The following is a 16,291-nucleotide window of genomic DNA, read 5'->3' on the forward strand; positions in this document are numbered from 1 at the left end:
CCCAAGGTCTCCCTAAAACTATCCAATGGTGTAACACTTACAAACTGATTGAAACACAATCGTGAACTGCAGTCACTGGTTTCAAAGCCCTCTCATTTTGCAGCTCCACCACCATCACCTCCACCTCCTGATACAAAAGCCAGGTCATAAACATGTGCGAAATGTGATGTGGCATGTTTTGTTGAAATCACAATGTGGAATGTAGCTTACGACATGTATCAGTGGTTTGCAGAAACGTTGGCCTGGCGACCCCGGACAGTTCGCCAGCTCATCACAGGACTGAAACATACAGAGACATTCATGCTCACATTGACAACCAGTCACAATAGGGTCACCATTAAACATATAAACTTGCGTGTTTACAGTACGTTGCAAGCCGGAGCACCTGGAGTAAACCCACACAGACATGTAAACTCTCAAAAAAAAGCCCTAGCCAGTCGGAGCCTTTGAACCAAGAACCTTCTCGCTGTGAAGCAACAGTGCTGACGCCTGCAACACTGTGCCGCCCACGCCGTACGGTGTCTTTTTTAATCTTACTACCAGCATGAGGTTACTGTAATATTCATATTCCCAAAGCAGCACTGGAAGAAGTGTTCAAATCTTTTTACTCAAGTAATAGTAGTTATACTACAATGTAAAAATGCCCGGCTACCAAAAATAAACATATAGAAGTATCAGCAACAGTGTAAGTGCTACTTTTATATGCTCTTGTGTGCTTTGCAACGGCTGTGGAAAAATGACCCGTGTCGCCCATTGGTTCCCTACAAACCTTACTATCACTTTGCCCTTCAGTCTGTCGCCGGGCTCCATTTTTACTGCAAAAATGAAAGACAAATCCCACCACAAAGGATGCGCATGATTGAACAACTAAAACGGGAAGTGACGCTGTTTTCCCCAGTCGCTATTCCCAGGTAACGGTGGAACAACTGGAACATCTTTACACTGCAAAAGAAAAAGCACCCCCACTGATAGAGGAAGCAAAGAGGGTGAAGACTGAGAGTGATAGAAAATGAGGCAAAGCAGGAGGGAACGGATAGACAGATCATTCAAAGGTTGTCTGTTCCTGCTTTGAATAATATGAATAAACATATAAACAGCGATGGAACATAAACGCATATTTACCCAATAAATACAATACAATTTTGGGCTCTTTCTTCTTTTGTACCTCCACTCCACTACGTTTTAGGGGCAAATATCACACTTGTACTTACCTACAACTGTTATATAACTTTAGTTGATAGTTAGTTTGCAGCTTGCATGCACATCTTTAATTGTATCAGATTACTACAAAAAAAGGAAAAAGCTGAATAGCCAGGCAGATAATTGGTTGACCCAAAGAGACATGATGTAAGATGCCTAACTTTACTTTTACTTGTACTTTTTAGAACATTTATTGGCAGAAAAACAAACCGTTTGATACCAAAGTACATCTAATATTAGATACCTTAAAGGTGCACTGTGTAGTTTTGGGGAAGACATTTAAATGCCTACTTTCCTTGTTTCCATGACTGAATAAACAAACTGACAGCACAATTTCCTACCGTTTCGCTTTGTTTATATGTGGCGGACCCTGCCACCTTCCTTGCTTCAAATTGTGTTCGGGGGACCGTATTTTCCTCTGAGAACAACTTGTTTATTCAGTTATTGAAAAAATTAGGTATTTCGGACTTTGTACTATTAATATTGTTACTACTCAAATTGTGAGATATCTTTACATTTACTCAAGTGTGACTTCCGGTTAGCCCGCTTTTAACAACACTGTAAATAAATAAAATAAAATCCTAGATGTGCAATGTGAATAAAGCTGCTTAAACAATTAACGTTGAAATATTTCTCTATCAGGGGTGAACGCATACAAATAAATCCAAATTATAACCCATTACTTCAGAAGACAATGATAAAAACATTGAAAGAGGGCGGAGGGGGAAAAAATCGTTATTGCTATTATAAAACTATTATAACTATATTATTGCAATTACATATCCAATCTCAACCAAACACGCGGGTGAAGGCTGGCTTCTCTAGTGTCGCCTGCAGCAGCTGTTGTGCCGCCGTGTAAAGAGGTGTGGATGGATGCGCTCCCTCCTGCGCTCCAACACCTCAGACCACGTGACCGGCAGGCGCACAAAAAGCAGCCTTATAACCGCCCGCTCCCTCCAACACGCCACTCCGCACCGGCTACATGTCTGCCTCCACTGTGTTTGACATTGACGGTGCCTGGGGGAGCCAACACACGACAAATCCCACCGGCAACTCATCAACAACAACAACTATTCTGATTTCACGCCTGCTTCCAGCTCTGGAGTTGTGTTGAGAACTGTTGGTGAAGACAGCAGCAGCAGCAGCAGCATCATACTGGTTTACTCCGAGTTTAGTTTGATTATTATTAATTTTTTTTTCCGGATCATCATGGATCGATGCGAGATGTTTGCACTGAGAACATCAAGGTACGTTTTCTTTATTAAGTTATTTATTTATTTATTTATTCATTTATTTTGTTTTATTAATTTGTACTTTTCTAACAAATCTTCGTCTTGTTAGTTTTCTTTATTTTCTGTGACATTTCTAACATTTTTTAAAATTTTTCTTATAGCTTTGATCCAAACTGTCTCATTGAATTGTCAGTCTTTCTTCTCTTCATGTAAACTTGATTGTTAATAATTAATATTATCATTACTGGCATCAAAGGTGTAAAATGGATCGTTAGACAGACATGCATGTGCGCTCTTAATCTTGTCCCTCCCTCGATGCCTAATTAATCCAGTGATTATTGAGAAAAAAAACAGCTTAATGCTTAATGACCTCCTTTAATTAATAAGAAAAGCCTGGGCTGTCCTACATCCTTAATGCAATGATTTCCCCCGAGGCTGTACAGGTTTGTCATCAACTGTTCAGTTTCCCACTATTGTCTGGGATGCATCTGCTCTGGAGTCAGCTGGCTGATGCGCAGATTCCCCCAATATCTCCTAGCAGCACATTCATTTTCCGCTCTATTATTCATTAATTCATACTGATGCTGCTTCATGTACTCTGATATTTTTAAGAATTCATTTTAACACATTTTATGTATTTAATATTTTTTTTCTTTTTTTTTCTTCAAATCTCTTTTTTTTTTCTTCATAGATGTCCTTTTGCACAGGTCTAATGCTGTTTCTCCACTGAGCTCCTCCATAGCCACAAACCAGCCATGAAGTTGGCTTTGCACAGGATAGCAGGCACCACAATGAGCACGCTCACGACAGGCGTCCAGTATCTCGGCTCCAACGACGCCAGCTACGACGACCCCTCCATCGACTCGACTCTAATCAAGAGCAGATTCAACTTTGAGAAGCCTCACTTTGCCTCGGTTAGCAACCCCTTCCCCGGACTGGTCCCTGGAAATAAGGAGGTCATCTATGGCGGACTCTCTCCCATTTTCCCCACCAACGCTTCAGACTTTCTGCTAAGTAATGGCACCTCTGTGCAGAGCGAGTGCGGGGAGGACATGGTGGACAACATGGAGTGTTTTATGATCCTCTCTCCTGGTCAGCAGCTCGTGATCGCCATCTTGGCGCTCACCCTGGGAACATTTACGGTGCTAGAGAACCTCATGGTGCTGTGTGTGATTCTGCACTCCCAGACGCTCCGATCTCGACCCTCCTACCACTTCATAGGCAGCCTGGCTGTGGCTGACCTGATAGGCAGCATCATTTTTGTCTACAGCTTCCTGGATTTTCACGTCCTGCACAGGAAGGACAGCCCCAGTATTTTCCTCTTCAAGCTGGCCGGGGTCATCGCCTCCTTCACAGCCTCTGTCGGCAGTCTGTTTCTCACCGCGATCGACCGCTACATCTCCATCCACAGGCCCATGTCGTACAAACGCATCGTCACAAAGACTAAAGCTGTCATCGCCTTCAGTGTGATGTGGACCATCTCCATTGTGTTCTCGCTGCTGCCGTTGCTGGGGTGGAACTGCAAGCGTCTCAACTCTGTCTGCTCAGACATTTTCCCTCTGATCGACCAGAAGTACCTGATGGTTTGGATCGGGATGACGAGCATCTTGGTCCTGTTCATCATCTACGCCTACATGTTCATCCTCTGGAAGTCCCACAACCATGCTGTCCGCATGCTGAGCCGCACTTCCCAGAGGAGTGTGATCGTGTACACCGCAGAAGGGACTAAAGTTCAGACAGTGAGGCCAGAGCAGGCCCGGATGGACCTCCGTCTGGCCAAAACCCTGGTTCTGATTCTGGTGGCCCTCATCATCTGCTGGGGCCCACTCCTAGCCATCATGGTTTACGACCTCTTTGGCAAGGTGAACGACTTCATCAAGACTGTGTTCGCCTTCACCAGCATGCTCACCCTGCTCAACTCCACCGTGAACCCTGTGATCTACGCCATGAGGAGCAAGGACCTGCGCAGGGCCTTCGTCAACATCTGCCATATGTGCCGGGGAGCGTCGCAGACTCTGGACAACAGCGCTGAGAGTGACTGGAACAGCAGGAGTGTGAGAGGCACAGCGGGCGGGGCGGGGAAAGATGGAGCCGGCTGCGGAAAGACTCGGGTGAAAGTCGCCCAGGTTACTGTTTCTGGAGGGACTGAGACTTCTACAGCAGAGCCGGTCTAAGAGACAAGCTGCACTGCTCTGATACAACTGTGAAGATATTGTAGAGTATCCCCGACCTTCTTCGTGCACTGCTCTGTTACTGTGAAACGTGCCAAAAAAAAAAATGGCTTCGATACAGAACTGAAAAACAAGTTTTTGTTGCTTTGAAGCTGAAATGTGTAATATTTATATGTTACTATAGTGGAGTGTGACGATGGAGATGCTTTCTTTACTCTGTAAAAAGTAAGTCTACGATTTGTCTGGTTGACAATGCCAGTTTGATTTCACTTCAATCAGTGAACAACAGTCACATTCGCGAGAACCAGTTGGCACAAGGGCCTATTTTTCACACTCTGCTCCGTCATCTCTGCTGTTTGAATGTGCGGGGAGATAGAGATTTTAGAGGTTTTGAGGCAGGAAACATTTCCGTTTTGTTCTTTCTTTTTCTTTTCTCCACATCATAGCAATATTGTGGTGGTAATGCAAGGTGAAGGTGTGTCTACCTTCATGAGAAATGTCACTTTTGAACGACAATGCACTGCTTGTAAGTAAACCTAGCATCCCATTAGTGATTTGAAATCAACTATTGATGCTTCTGTAAGACCATGATATTGTGAAATTTGACATTTAAACGTTATCCTACTTTATTTATTGTATTTATTTATTTTTTACTTTGCAAAGCAAAATGGTGAACCATACTTTGGAATATGAACAGCTTTTTGATCAAATCAAAACTTTAGTCTGTGGTGAGTCGGGGATGTAACATAGCTGGTTATTACTCATGCGCTTATGGTACAGTGACAGCGTTTTGTGAGAAGCTACACTTGAAGCATCCATTGTGCCATTGTGTCTCATGATGGTGTGTGTAAGCAAGGACATGAGTTCAATAAATAAATGAAGTTTGTCTATTTTTATCTTAAATTCGTCGACGTATTTGGTGTCTTTCTTCTCAATAAAATGGCAAAATCCCAGCACAACATCACATGAGCACCTACAGCCAATTTACACACAAGGTAGAGAAAAAAAGGGTATGACTATATTTATTTTGGAGCCATGGGCCTAATCATTTTTGGTTTGTTTGCCCCTAAGCTAAGTCTTGTTATAACCGCAGGGCACAGGCCATCGTCTGAACGTGGACGTGAATAATGAGTAGTTGAACGAGAGAGGAATTTTTGTGGACTTTAAGGCTTCAGAGATGAAAATTGTTTTTCACATACGAAAAAATGCGCATACTTTTAGATACAGATAAACAAATCTAGATGTTTATTTATGACCAAATAAATCACCTTTGTGATCCCTAGACTGTTTGGTACCCACAGCTGTTAAGGCCCTGTGTTTTTTTTTTTTGTGTAACACTGCCCTCCTGTGGATAAAAACCAGACATCATCCATCTTTTGTCCTTTATTTCTGGTGGACAGATCACACCAATGAATGGAGCTGTAGATCACTGATAGTACACTGAGGTTGTATTGTAACTAAATAAAATAAAATAATTAGGACTGATCGATTGATTGATTCGGGCTCTAATAAACCTTTAATTTATCGCCTTTTACGGTTTCACTACATGACCCAGAATGCATTGCAGAGTATTTTCACACCTGACGTCACGAGTCGGAGAAGCCGACAGCCTCATATCAAAAACAAGCAGCTAAGTTGCGCTAGCTAGCTCCCCTTCAGACAGTTGGCCCGCAGCCGGCGGATCGTCACTTCAACTTTTTGGAAGCAACTTTTACAACAACACGAGTTGCTCAACTTAGTCGGACAGTCCTACATTCTCCCCAGAAGGTAATAAGCTGTTTTATTCAAATATACTCCAAAGCGCATAGTTCTAGCAGCGGCAGCCAAAGCTAACGTTAGCTTTGTTTTCTTTTTGATTATTAGCTAGCAGGCACAGCTAACGTTAGCTTGCTAGCAAATATTTAAAGCCTCAGCTGCGCAGTATGCTCACAATGTATTCCTCAGGGAAGAAAACTCATTTGAGGGGACCGTTCCACGCTGTTATTAGCTAGTCGTGTGAAAGAATAGCCATAGCTAGCAGTTATCTGAAATACCTGATGTTATCGCTTCATTATTGTCTTGTTTCGGTATTTTGACCCCCCCTTTCTCCCTTTGACAAACTGAAGTCATGGCGTGTGGAGCCACCCTGAAGAGGACCATGGATTTCGATCCGCTGATGAGTCCTACGTCCCCAAAAAGACGAAGATGCATCCCCGTGTCCCCATCGTCCTCATCTTCATCCCCTAGGAAGTATCTTAGCATGGAGCCCTCGCCATTTGGAGAGTCGTCGTCAACACTTAGTGCAGGTAATGGTACTAATGTCATTCAAGTTGGCCTGCTTGCTGACCATTAGCCACACGTTGAACCACAGTATATGAAACCATTAAAAAAAAAAAAAAACTTCACCGGTGATCAAGTTTAGTCAAAGACTTCTAACAGGACAGCGGTCTTTTGTCTTCGCTAATGAACCTTATCTGTCTTTTTTTTCTTTTCTTTTTTACCATCTTTTGTCCCGCTAGAACAAATCCTCAACAGCATCAAGCAGGAGTACAAACGCATTCAAAAGAGGAAGCATCTAGATGGAGGCTACCAACAGTCAGAGTGCTGCTATTCTCCAGAATCCCCATCCCAGTCGTCTACTATGAATGTTTCCAGTATGCCAGGTTGGTTGAGTAACACACACTGCCCACAGGGTAGACCCGTCCAGAATCGCTGTGACATGTCTCCAGGCAGATTTAGAAATGCCACCAAAAAAAAGATCCAAACACCACGATTCTTACATTACTGTCTGACTTTGTACAGGAACGTCTTCTGGAGGCGTCTCTCCAACTAGAAAAGAACAGCCATTATTCACTCTCAGACAAGTTGGAATGATCTGTGAACGTCTGCTGAAAGAAAGGGAAGAGAAGGTGCGGGAGGAATATGAGGAGACCATGACCTCGAAACTGGCAGGTTGGTACACCAGGAACAAGGATACTTTACTGTGACTCGGAAATCACTCACTCAAGTCAAGTCAGTTTTATGTATATAGCTTTAAATCAGAACACCTTCATGTACAATAAAACCTGTCCTTAGACTCTTGATTTTGGGAAGGGAAAAACTCTAAAACAAAGTGCTTTAAAAAAAAAAATTTGAACCCTCAGGAAGAGTCACTGAGGCATTTTTTTGTTTTTGTTTTTACTAATCAATTAATCATTGGGTCCCTGACTACATAAATGTTGTTGGTAATGTGAGAAATTAAAAGTCGAGGCTCTGGGGAAATGACAAAATCCAAGTCTTATTCCAACAATGCACATTGTCCTTAGGGTTTGGCATGAGGTTGTACAATAATAACTCCTGATATCCTGTCCTGTAAATTTCAGAACAATATGACACCTTTGTGAAGTTCACACATGATCAGTTAATGCGACGATTCGGGGAGCAACCAGCAAGCTGTGAGTTCTTTTCATTTCATCTAAAATCATGGCTCCACATTCCTGTTTCTCTTGGCACTCTGTGAGTGAGAAAGTCTTGGATCTTGGTTTTGAGCTCCGCCTTTGAACTTTGAAGTAACATGTCTGCTTTCTGTATTTTATTTCATCTCTCTTCTCTCCAGATGTTTCCTGAGTGTGGCACAGAAATCTTTGCAAGACGGCCTTCTCTTGCTGCAAGCTGTCATGTGATATCTCAAGAAAGGAGAAAAAAAAGCTCATCATTGTAAGAGATTCAGTTTAGCGAATTTAAATGAAACTTTTCTTACTGTGCCATATTTCTGTCTTTGGGCAAAGGTTTATATGGAGCTTCGTCAGTTGTTACCACTCTGTTGTAAGCAACTAGGTGCTTCCTAATGTAAATTAATGGACCCTATCTCTACCAGTGGCCTATGTTCCTCCTGCTGTACGTGTAATCTACAGTTATCTCACTTTTGTAATGATTCCCAGCATTCCAGGCTTTGTCACTTGTTTTCTTGTTTGTTACATGTAAATATGATAAAGCGGCGCAGAGTTTTACTTAAAGTTTGCTGGTCAATCTGAGAGGAAGTGGAAGAAACACAGCTGAACGGAGAGAATACGTTTGCAGTTTATCCTCAGTTCAGTGCTTTTAAATTGAGCATAAAGTGGGCTAATTTGTTTTTTTCCCCCTCCCTACCAGTGTTTTTATTTATTTTGACTTTATTTTGCTGGTAACTTTGAAACCAATGTATCTTATTGGACAAAACAATAAAAATCTTTTAAGACTTGAAATATTTTGAGGCATGTCAGACATTTCGATGGTATGTGTACATTATATGAACTGATGTCCTCGAAGTAAATTACACTATGGAACCTTGATCCTCTTCTAGAGTTATGAAAGTCAGACTTTTCCCTAAATATAGTTTTTAAGGGACAGTTCACTTTAAGACCAAAATGTTAAATTTTTCCTTTTTCTGCTGTTTATTCTTTTTGGTGATATTGCTTGCTTGCTTTGGTGATGTAGAGATGTCTGCCTTTTATCCAATATAATGTCACCAGCTCTGGACTGCCAGAAGTAGGTCCCATGGGCCAGAGTTGGCCTGCCTTAAAGATACATTTGGTCCACCAGTTGTTTCTAGTGAAAACAAATATAAATGTTTAAAAACACTTCCTTGTATCAAGCATTATTTAATACACTTTAATTTGTAAAATTGGTGGAGTTGGCCTGTACTACACTGCTATGAAAAAAAGACATTCATGATTATCAGACACTACTGATTTTATTTGAGGGGAAAATACAATCCAAAATATTAATCCAAGTCAAATGTGATTAGAGCTTAATTGTTCAAGAACAGCAGCCACCGGTGTGGTCAAGAAGTGTGCGGTGCGTTTTCTTTTTGGACTCTCGGGTCAGCAGCCTCCCCAGGTGAGTCGAGCCACATGGTCCGTCTTCTGTTTGGTGGACTTGATGAAGCCCAGAAATTCGAGCTCTGACACAGCTCTGATGAAACGGGCACTGGAGAACAAGCTGAGGAACAATATTTCTTCACTGTGGATTTCAAACAAATACCCAAACACCTCATCTGCTATGAAGTTAAACATATTAAATGAATCAAAAACTCATAACATAAAGTAATGAAATGCTGAAAGAGCGTGACAGAAGAAACACTGGTGTATAAAGTTATGAAAGGATACTGTTTGACTTCCTCCACCTTCCCGTAATTGTCAGAATCTGGATTGTTCCCCTCAGCAGCAGAAACCACTGTGGCATAGGCCTGAAAGCAAGCACAGGTTTTCAATTCAGTCAATGTCCTGTCTACTCCTGGCCAATATTTGATTTTCAGATCAATAACGGGACACATTGATCCACAGAATCAATACAGCCTCCTCTAGAGAATGAAAAACAAAACTCTCCAACCCTCAAACTTTGGAAGGAAAAGTTGAAAGGTAATTGGCCAAATATAAAATGTATTCAGCACATAAACTCACTTCCAGCCAATCGTAGAGGTTAATCAGCCTGCCGCACTCCAGATGGAGTTTGTACGCAATGCAGATATCGGGAGCAGAATTTGAGACACTCCCATCCACTGTCTTCAGTCTGTCATTCTACAAGAGACAGGGTAGATTTTTAGGAAATGTAGATGAGGGCCCAAACAAAAGACATGGACATAAAATAGCTAGTGGTAAGCTGGTGGAGGTTACTGAGGGAAAACTCTCATTAATGGTCTCGTAGTTGATGAATGTGTTCATGTAGAATAAGGCAATAAGACCAGGTTTAGAATGACAAAGAGCCAACATGCACACACATGGTAATATGAAGCTAGTCAATGGTTAATATGCGTTGGCTAATTCTAATTTTCCAAAGAATAGAATAGTTAAATTATCACTATACTTGAATACTTTCATTGCTTTCGGGTTCTCCTCATGTTAAGCTAATTACACACTTGGTAATATTAGCTAGCTGTACCTGAAGATAGTAGTAGGGGCTGTTGAGAGCAGCCTGAATGGAGGTGCGAGGTGTAGCGTTCAGGTGGCGTCTCACAGTGGCAGAAGAGGTGTAGTAGCAAACTTCATTCAGTGTGTGAGACTCGGGGGGAGACAGGTGACTCCTGGGTTCGAGAGAGAGAGAGCCGTTAGCCTGAGAAGGCTTGGATATGTCATTTAATTCGGTCAAGCAGGACGGTGAAATGTATTACTTCACTAAATTGTCAAGAAACTCGAGAGCTTCGTTTCTCAGAACCTCAAACGGGCTCAGTTTCTTGGCTCTCCGGGACTCGTTCATCTCCAGCAGCGTCTAGAGCACACAGGAATAACCAGATCACTTATGACTCAGGGTATTATAAACACACTAGCAAGGTGGAGAATCTCTTCAAAGAAATGCTGGGATGATAACATTCTTCATAAAACCATAAAAACCTTCTGCAGCTGGAACAGATCTGTTTTCTTTTGAAGATTCCTCACTGGAGAGATGATGGGTTCTTCCACACAGGGGGGAGGCTCAGCAGCTACTGCTTATAGGAACAAGACAAAAGACAAGATTTTTAAGGAGTGTTGTGCATGTGTCACATTTCCACTGCCTATTCCCAGGAATTATTTGAGAAAAGGGGCTAGCCCATGGCAAAATGGGGGAAAGTAAAATCCACACACAGAAAATAACTTCATGTGGATGCTCAGCCTTCATTTTCACGACTTACTGTCCAGCTGCTTGAATTTGGTGAGCAGGTCTGTCAGCTGGAGAAAAGCGTTCTTCATCTTCTTTGACTTGACAGGCTGCAGAATCTCCACACACCTCTGTAGCAAAGCGACCAGCTCATCCTTAGCCAGCATCCTGGAGGCAAAAACACAGTTTAGGTTTACACTGAGTGGTATGACTTTAAAGTCTAACTTTAGACTAGATTGTTGTTGTTAGGCTCATGTCTGGTTTGTTCAGGAGAGCTCCTGCAAAATAAACCTCCAGTATCCAACAACAAAGGCAATTACTATTTTACTGCGTATTAACAGCTATTTGTCCACCTGGCGGAGCAATAATCCTCCAAATATCCATGGATTTGTTGCTGTCTGGTGGTGAAATGTGTAAATAAAGTGGGCTGAGGGACAGAAGAACAACATTTGGATATATTAAGATTGATGATGTTTTCCAAATTTGAAATATAAATGCGTGTAAAGGTAAACTACATTTCTACGGTCAAACACTTTGCATCAGGTCTTCATTATGCATTATGACAACATCGTTATTATGTTACAACTAATTCATGATTATGTTAACAGGTTATAATTATGTTAGCAGGCTGGCAGGGGGCCAGACGGCAGCAGCTGTGCTGTGTGTTGGTTGCAACCTTGTGTGCATCGTATATACCTTTGATCAGTAGGTGCTTTCTTTTTGTAGGGTGGATGGTAGACTTTGATTTTTGAGCATAATTTCACTTTGTCTATTCTTTCTGTTGAAGGAAGACACCTTTTTTTTCCATTTGTTACTGTTTTCTTACTCTAAATTTTGTTTCCCTCTTCTTTCACCCCTCATTTTGGGGGTGCCTGTTTGCTGGTCCCATTTACTGACATGCAGGTTAAATATCTGGACTTACCTGAGAAGCTTCATGGCTGTCTGGTAATCCTCATTCTCCCACACATTCTTCTCCAGACATATTAAATGAAGCTCTCTGACCTGTCACACGCAGACAACTCAGAGTTACATCCAGCCAGGTTTCTTAAAATGACACTATTCGACTTTTGTCCAAATTTTGTTTTAACCAATTATAAAGCAGTCATTTCTTGCCTGTTTTCCGAGGGGGTACCGAGGTAAGGATGAGGTCAGAGTGTGGAGACACCTCAGGACAGGATAGTAGTTTTTGTGGTATTTGTGAAGGCCTTTTATCAGCTTCTGACACACCTCCTGAAAACAGAAATAACCTAAAGCATTAGATTCTTTCGAGGTATGCGCGCTGATTAAATGCAGAGGCAAAAGAATGCACCTTTAAATGAGTGTCGTCCTTAGACAGGTTCACTTGTTCCTGAGGTTCCTGCTTCTCTACATACCTGGGAAATCACAGGTAGGACTCGATTTAAAGGCTTGGTTTATACTTGAACAGATAAGCCAAACACCACAAAACAGAAGTTCAATTCTCTGTCTACCAAGAGATTAACTTTAATTGTGTGTTTCTGTACCTCTTGAAGGACGGCAGATTCCTGATCCTCTCCAAATCGCTGTGACTGAGCTGCATCACATTAAGCAGAGCGTCCTTCTTCTTACAGCACAGTACGCTGAGAGGCTGAGAGTGAAAGTGCTCCAGCAGGGCCAACTGCAGCGAGACAAAGCAGAGTTTGTTTACCACAGGTCTGAATTACATCCGCAGACATCATCTGCAGAAAGACACACATGATGGGTTAAGTATTTCAAAGCCACTCTGTACCTGAAGGCCCTTGATGAAGTTTCTTACTGAGAAATCGTGGTAGAGGAAGATGCTCATCAGCACCTGCAGCACTTTAGCGTTGAGCTTAAAAGGGAAGTGATGTGTCAGGATCAACTGGAAGAAACACAGAGCACAAAAAATGCGATTTCACTTCCTGGGATTTCATTTAAAAAGTTGATAAAACAGCCTGATAAAGAAAAAGCTGTACAGGCTGGTTACTTCAGTTTTAATGTGTGCGAGAGGTTCATATCACACACTGGAGGCCATGGCGAGAAGAAATTATGTAAAGCTGTGACTAAATGGAAACAGACAGAGAGGAAGACTCTAATGGGGATAAAAGGCGTGATAGTGTTTCCCATCTGCAAGGACCTTGAAGCCCTCTGCCTGGATTGACTTATTTTCTTGATTCTTTGCTTCTTCATCTACCCAAAATGTTGGTATTTGACTTCCCGGGATTGAGATTGAGGTTCAGTTAGCTTGGTAGCTGGTAGAAGTGTTCCTCAGAGGGAAACGTTTTACTTTTATGCTTTGATTACATTTCAGAGCCTGATATTTCTTTTGTAAAGAAGCTGAATCAGTGCTTCAACTTTTACACAAGTCACTGTAGTTCTACTTGAGTAAAGAACGTGCGTTCACATGAGTGCGAGTGAAACTACCTGGTCTATGACTGTGGCCAGGTGCTGTGTACAGGACAGGGACTGGAAGAGCTCTATGCACAGCAGGGACGACACGGAGTGGGGCAGCATGTGTTGGATGGTGCTAGGTGACGTGGCGATGCCAAAGATGAACATCAGTGGAAGGCGTTCTATGTAGCGGCTGTTGAACAGAGAGCAACATTTTAAACATTTGAATTATTCCATAAACAGGTGGAGGCTGCTGCAGTAACAAACTCACAAAGAAGCAGTCAGAATGGTTTGACTCAAGAGTTTCTAGTTACCTGCAGATGAGTATGAAATCCTGGAGAACTTTTGGGTTGAAAGCCTCTAAATCCTTGAAAATAATTACAACAGGAGGCTGCTGTGGATCATCTCTGGAAGGAGAGCTTCGCTTTTTTCCAGGAGTGTTGGATTTCTGAAATACAGGGAAAATGTTTAGGAGATGAAAGTCTCTTTGTGCCCCTAACTGTAGAGTTGAAACAGTTGGAAAAGTAATCGATCAAACAAAAATGAACTGCCAACTATTTGTCCAAGTCCAGAAAGTTGAACATTTGCTGGTTCCAGCTTCTTAAATGTAAAGATTTTGTTGCTTTTCTCTGTGGTTTATGACAGTAAATGAAGAGTCTTTGGGTTTTGACTGCTGGCTGAACAATGTAAGTAATTTGAAAATGTCATCTGGGCTCTGGGAAAATTGTGATCAGTATTTTTCACAACATTTTATTACATCTTTACAGACTAGACAACTAATAGTGAAAATAATCTGCAGATCAATCGATACCCAAGCTCGACAAATATTAAATCATCACTAACTGAGCTTCATGGTCCCACCTTTGTTTTTGTCTTGTACCAATCGCAGAGCGTACTGAGTGAGCAGTGCACGCTCTTGTGGAGCGGAGTGCTGGTCTGCTCCGCCTCCTCCTCTTCCTCATCATCTACAGTCACATCAGTGCCCATCAACCTCTCCAAGACCCTCTTCATCAAATGCTTCAATGCTGAAATGATAAAGCAGGCAACATATTGCACATGTTGCTCTAGGGGTACGTGATAAAGTAAGTATTAAGCCACTATCGTTAAAACTCTAAGATACGAAGAGACAATCACAGTGACAATTTTCTTTACGTATTCAAGGCCCTTACCTCCACACTCTTTGGCTTGTACAGAGGCCACATGAGGGGTGACAGACTGCTGGAGCAGTTCAGACAAACTCTGGAAGGTCATGTCATGGTCTGGGACATTCACACCTAACAAGGATGTAGGACATCATAACAGTTTAGGCTTTGAGAAACCATCAATAGCAACACTGTAAAATGAAGAGATATGACTTATTTTCCTGGCAAGCAGCACAGAGCAACAGAAAGACTGTTGAAAATATTAAATATCACACTTTTTTATGAGCATTGGGTTTTTTTTTTCTCTTTAGATTACGCCTTTTGAAATAATTCCCTGCTGTCAGAGAAAAGAGAATGAGCTTCTGCAAATATATTACTACTGCAGAAACAAAGCAGTGAAACAATTCAAAAATATTCAGAATTCATATATATTGACACATCTTACCGAGCACAAGAGCCGCTGTGGGAATCTCGCTGGCCCTCATCTGTGACGCCCAGTCGCTGAGTTGGCGAGTGGAGGAGCACTTCCTGGTGAAGTCCAGCAAACTGTCCAAGATTTTCCTGTTGAGGTCATCCTGTAAAACCTTACAATCAGGAAAAACATTGTCTTTAAATTGTTTGTATTAATCAAAAAAAGAGAACCATTAATTGTTTGTGAGACCTTGTTCACAGCTAATATTGTTTACTGTCTCCTTATGCATAACTGGTTTCAGAGGCACAGTGCTTCAGAGAGTTTTGTTTACAATAATGCACTGTCAAGGTTGTGTGGTGTCACTGTAAAACACGGCTTTGCATTTGTAGCTGGCCACTAAAGGGCACAGGAGAGCTCCAAAACGCATCATATACCCTCATGTTTGATGAGGACACCACCATAAGACAACAACGTGCTGAATATCTGCTCTTACCTCTGTGTCCGATTTAATTTTGTCCCACAGATCTTGACAAAGCTTGAACCGCTTTTCACTGCTCTCAGCACTTTCACAGCCGTGGCTGAAGTGATCCTCTGTGGAGGAATGGAATCACAGTGTGAACAACTTCTGACATTTCTATTCATCTGACTGTAAGCTCATTTGTAGCTGCTGAGGATACTCTGCTGTAAACATGATCACAACTCACCCAAACTCAGCGTCTTTTTCTTCTTCGCACTTGGCTTGAAAACAAAACAGCCCTGAAACATCAACAGCAAAATGTTACAAAAAGTACCCGTTAACTTTACACTTGAACACAGACGCTTAACTTCGAAGTGGCCATGTTGTTTTCACGATTTTCCAATCTCAGGTTAGTTTCATGAGGTTTAACGTTGAATAACATGAGAATATTACTTTACCTTTGACACAGAGGAAGTAGACATGTCAGCATTCGCTACACGTACGACACTTCTGTATTCAGGATACTTCAGTCTGGATTTGTGCCTGTTTAAAGGCAAAATATTTGTTTAAAATGTTGCTTGTGCAGTGCCTTACGAAGCAGCTGCTACTTCCCGCCACAGTGACGTTGACGGAAGTGGTTGTGTTCAATTCAGGTTGGGTTAAGCGGGTATGTTTATAAACATTTGAAGCTCTCCGGTTTGATAAAATATACTAACTATCCTAAACAAGTGACGAGA

General features: G+C 41.9%; 3 protein-coding genes across 5 annotated transcripts; 2 read left to right on the forward strand and 1 right to left on the reverse strand.

The window, feature by feature from the left end:
- Positions 1-2,117: 2,117 nt before the first annotated feature.
- On the forward strand, positions 2,118-5,506 carry LOC115597281 (cannabinoid receptor type 1B-like). Of its 2 annotated transcripts, none has more exons than XM_030443071.1 (2): positions 2,118-2,447; positions 3,140-5,506. In XM_030443071.1, the coding sequence occupies exon 2, from the start codon at positions 3,188-3,190 to the stop codon at positions 4,604-4,606; it is 1,419 nt and encodes a 472-aa protein (XP_030298931.1). In that variant the 5' UTR covers positions 2,118-2,447; positions 3,140-3,187; the 3' UTR covers positions 4,607-5,506. The 2 variants fall into 2 exon arrangements, with proteins under 2 accessions (XP_030298931.1, XP_030298930.1); XM_030443070.1 differs by having other exon boundaries at positions 2,120-2,447; positions 3,124-5,506.
- Positions 5,507-6,179: 673 nt separating this feature from the next.
- Positions 6,180-8,890, forward strand: LOC115566273 (akirin-2-like). The gene is made up of 6 exons (XM_030392078.1): positions 6,180-6,370; positions 6,709-6,888; positions 7,102-7,245; positions 7,385-7,534; positions 7,945-8,016; positions 8,178-8,890. Exons 2-6 carry the CDS (start codon positions 6,711-6,713, stop codon positions 8,186-8,188), a joined length of 555 nt encoding a protein of 184 aa, XP_030247938.1. The 5' UTR covers positions 6,180-6,370; positions 6,709-6,710; the 3' UTR covers positions 8,189-8,890.
- A 384-nt stretch (positions 8,891-9,274) lies between these two features.
- On the reverse strand, positions 9,275-16,196 carry orc3 (origin recognition complex, subunit 3). 2 transcript variants are annotated; one of them, XM_030392077.1, is made up of 20 exons: positions 16,013-16,196; positions 15,802-15,853; positions 15,591-15,688; positions 15,131-15,269; positions 14,713-14,817; positions 14,405-14,568; positions 13,858-13,991; positions 13,577-13,736; positions 12,921-13,034; positions 12,676-12,809; positions 12,483-12,546; positions 12,287-12,403; positions 12,096-12,175; positions 11,208-11,341; positions 10,930-11,021; positions 10,710-10,807; positions 10,481-10,622; positions 10,003-10,119; positions 9,709-9,788; positions 9,275-9,529 (listed from the first exon to the last, which is right to left on the reverse strand). In XM_030392077.1, exons 1-20 carry the CDS (start codon positions 16,034-16,036, stop codon positions 9,424-9,426), a joined length of 2,154 nt encoding a protein of 717 aa, XP_030247937.1. In that variant the 5' UTR covers positions 16,037-16,196; the 3' UTR covers positions 9,275-9,423. The 2 variants fall into 2 exon arrangements, with proteins under 2 accessions (XP_030247937.1, XP_030247936.1); XM_030392076.1 differs by having other exon boundaries at positions 10,930-11,024.
- Between the last annotated feature and the right edge of the window lie 95 nt (positions 16,197-16,291).

Source organism: Sparus aurata, chromosome 16 (genome assembly GCF_900880675.1).
Source record: "Sparus aurata chromosome 16, fSpaAur1.1, whole genome shotgun sequence".
NCBI classification, from domain to species: Eukaryota; Metazoa; Chordata; class Actinopteri; order Spariformes; family Sparidae; genus Sparus; species Sparus aurata.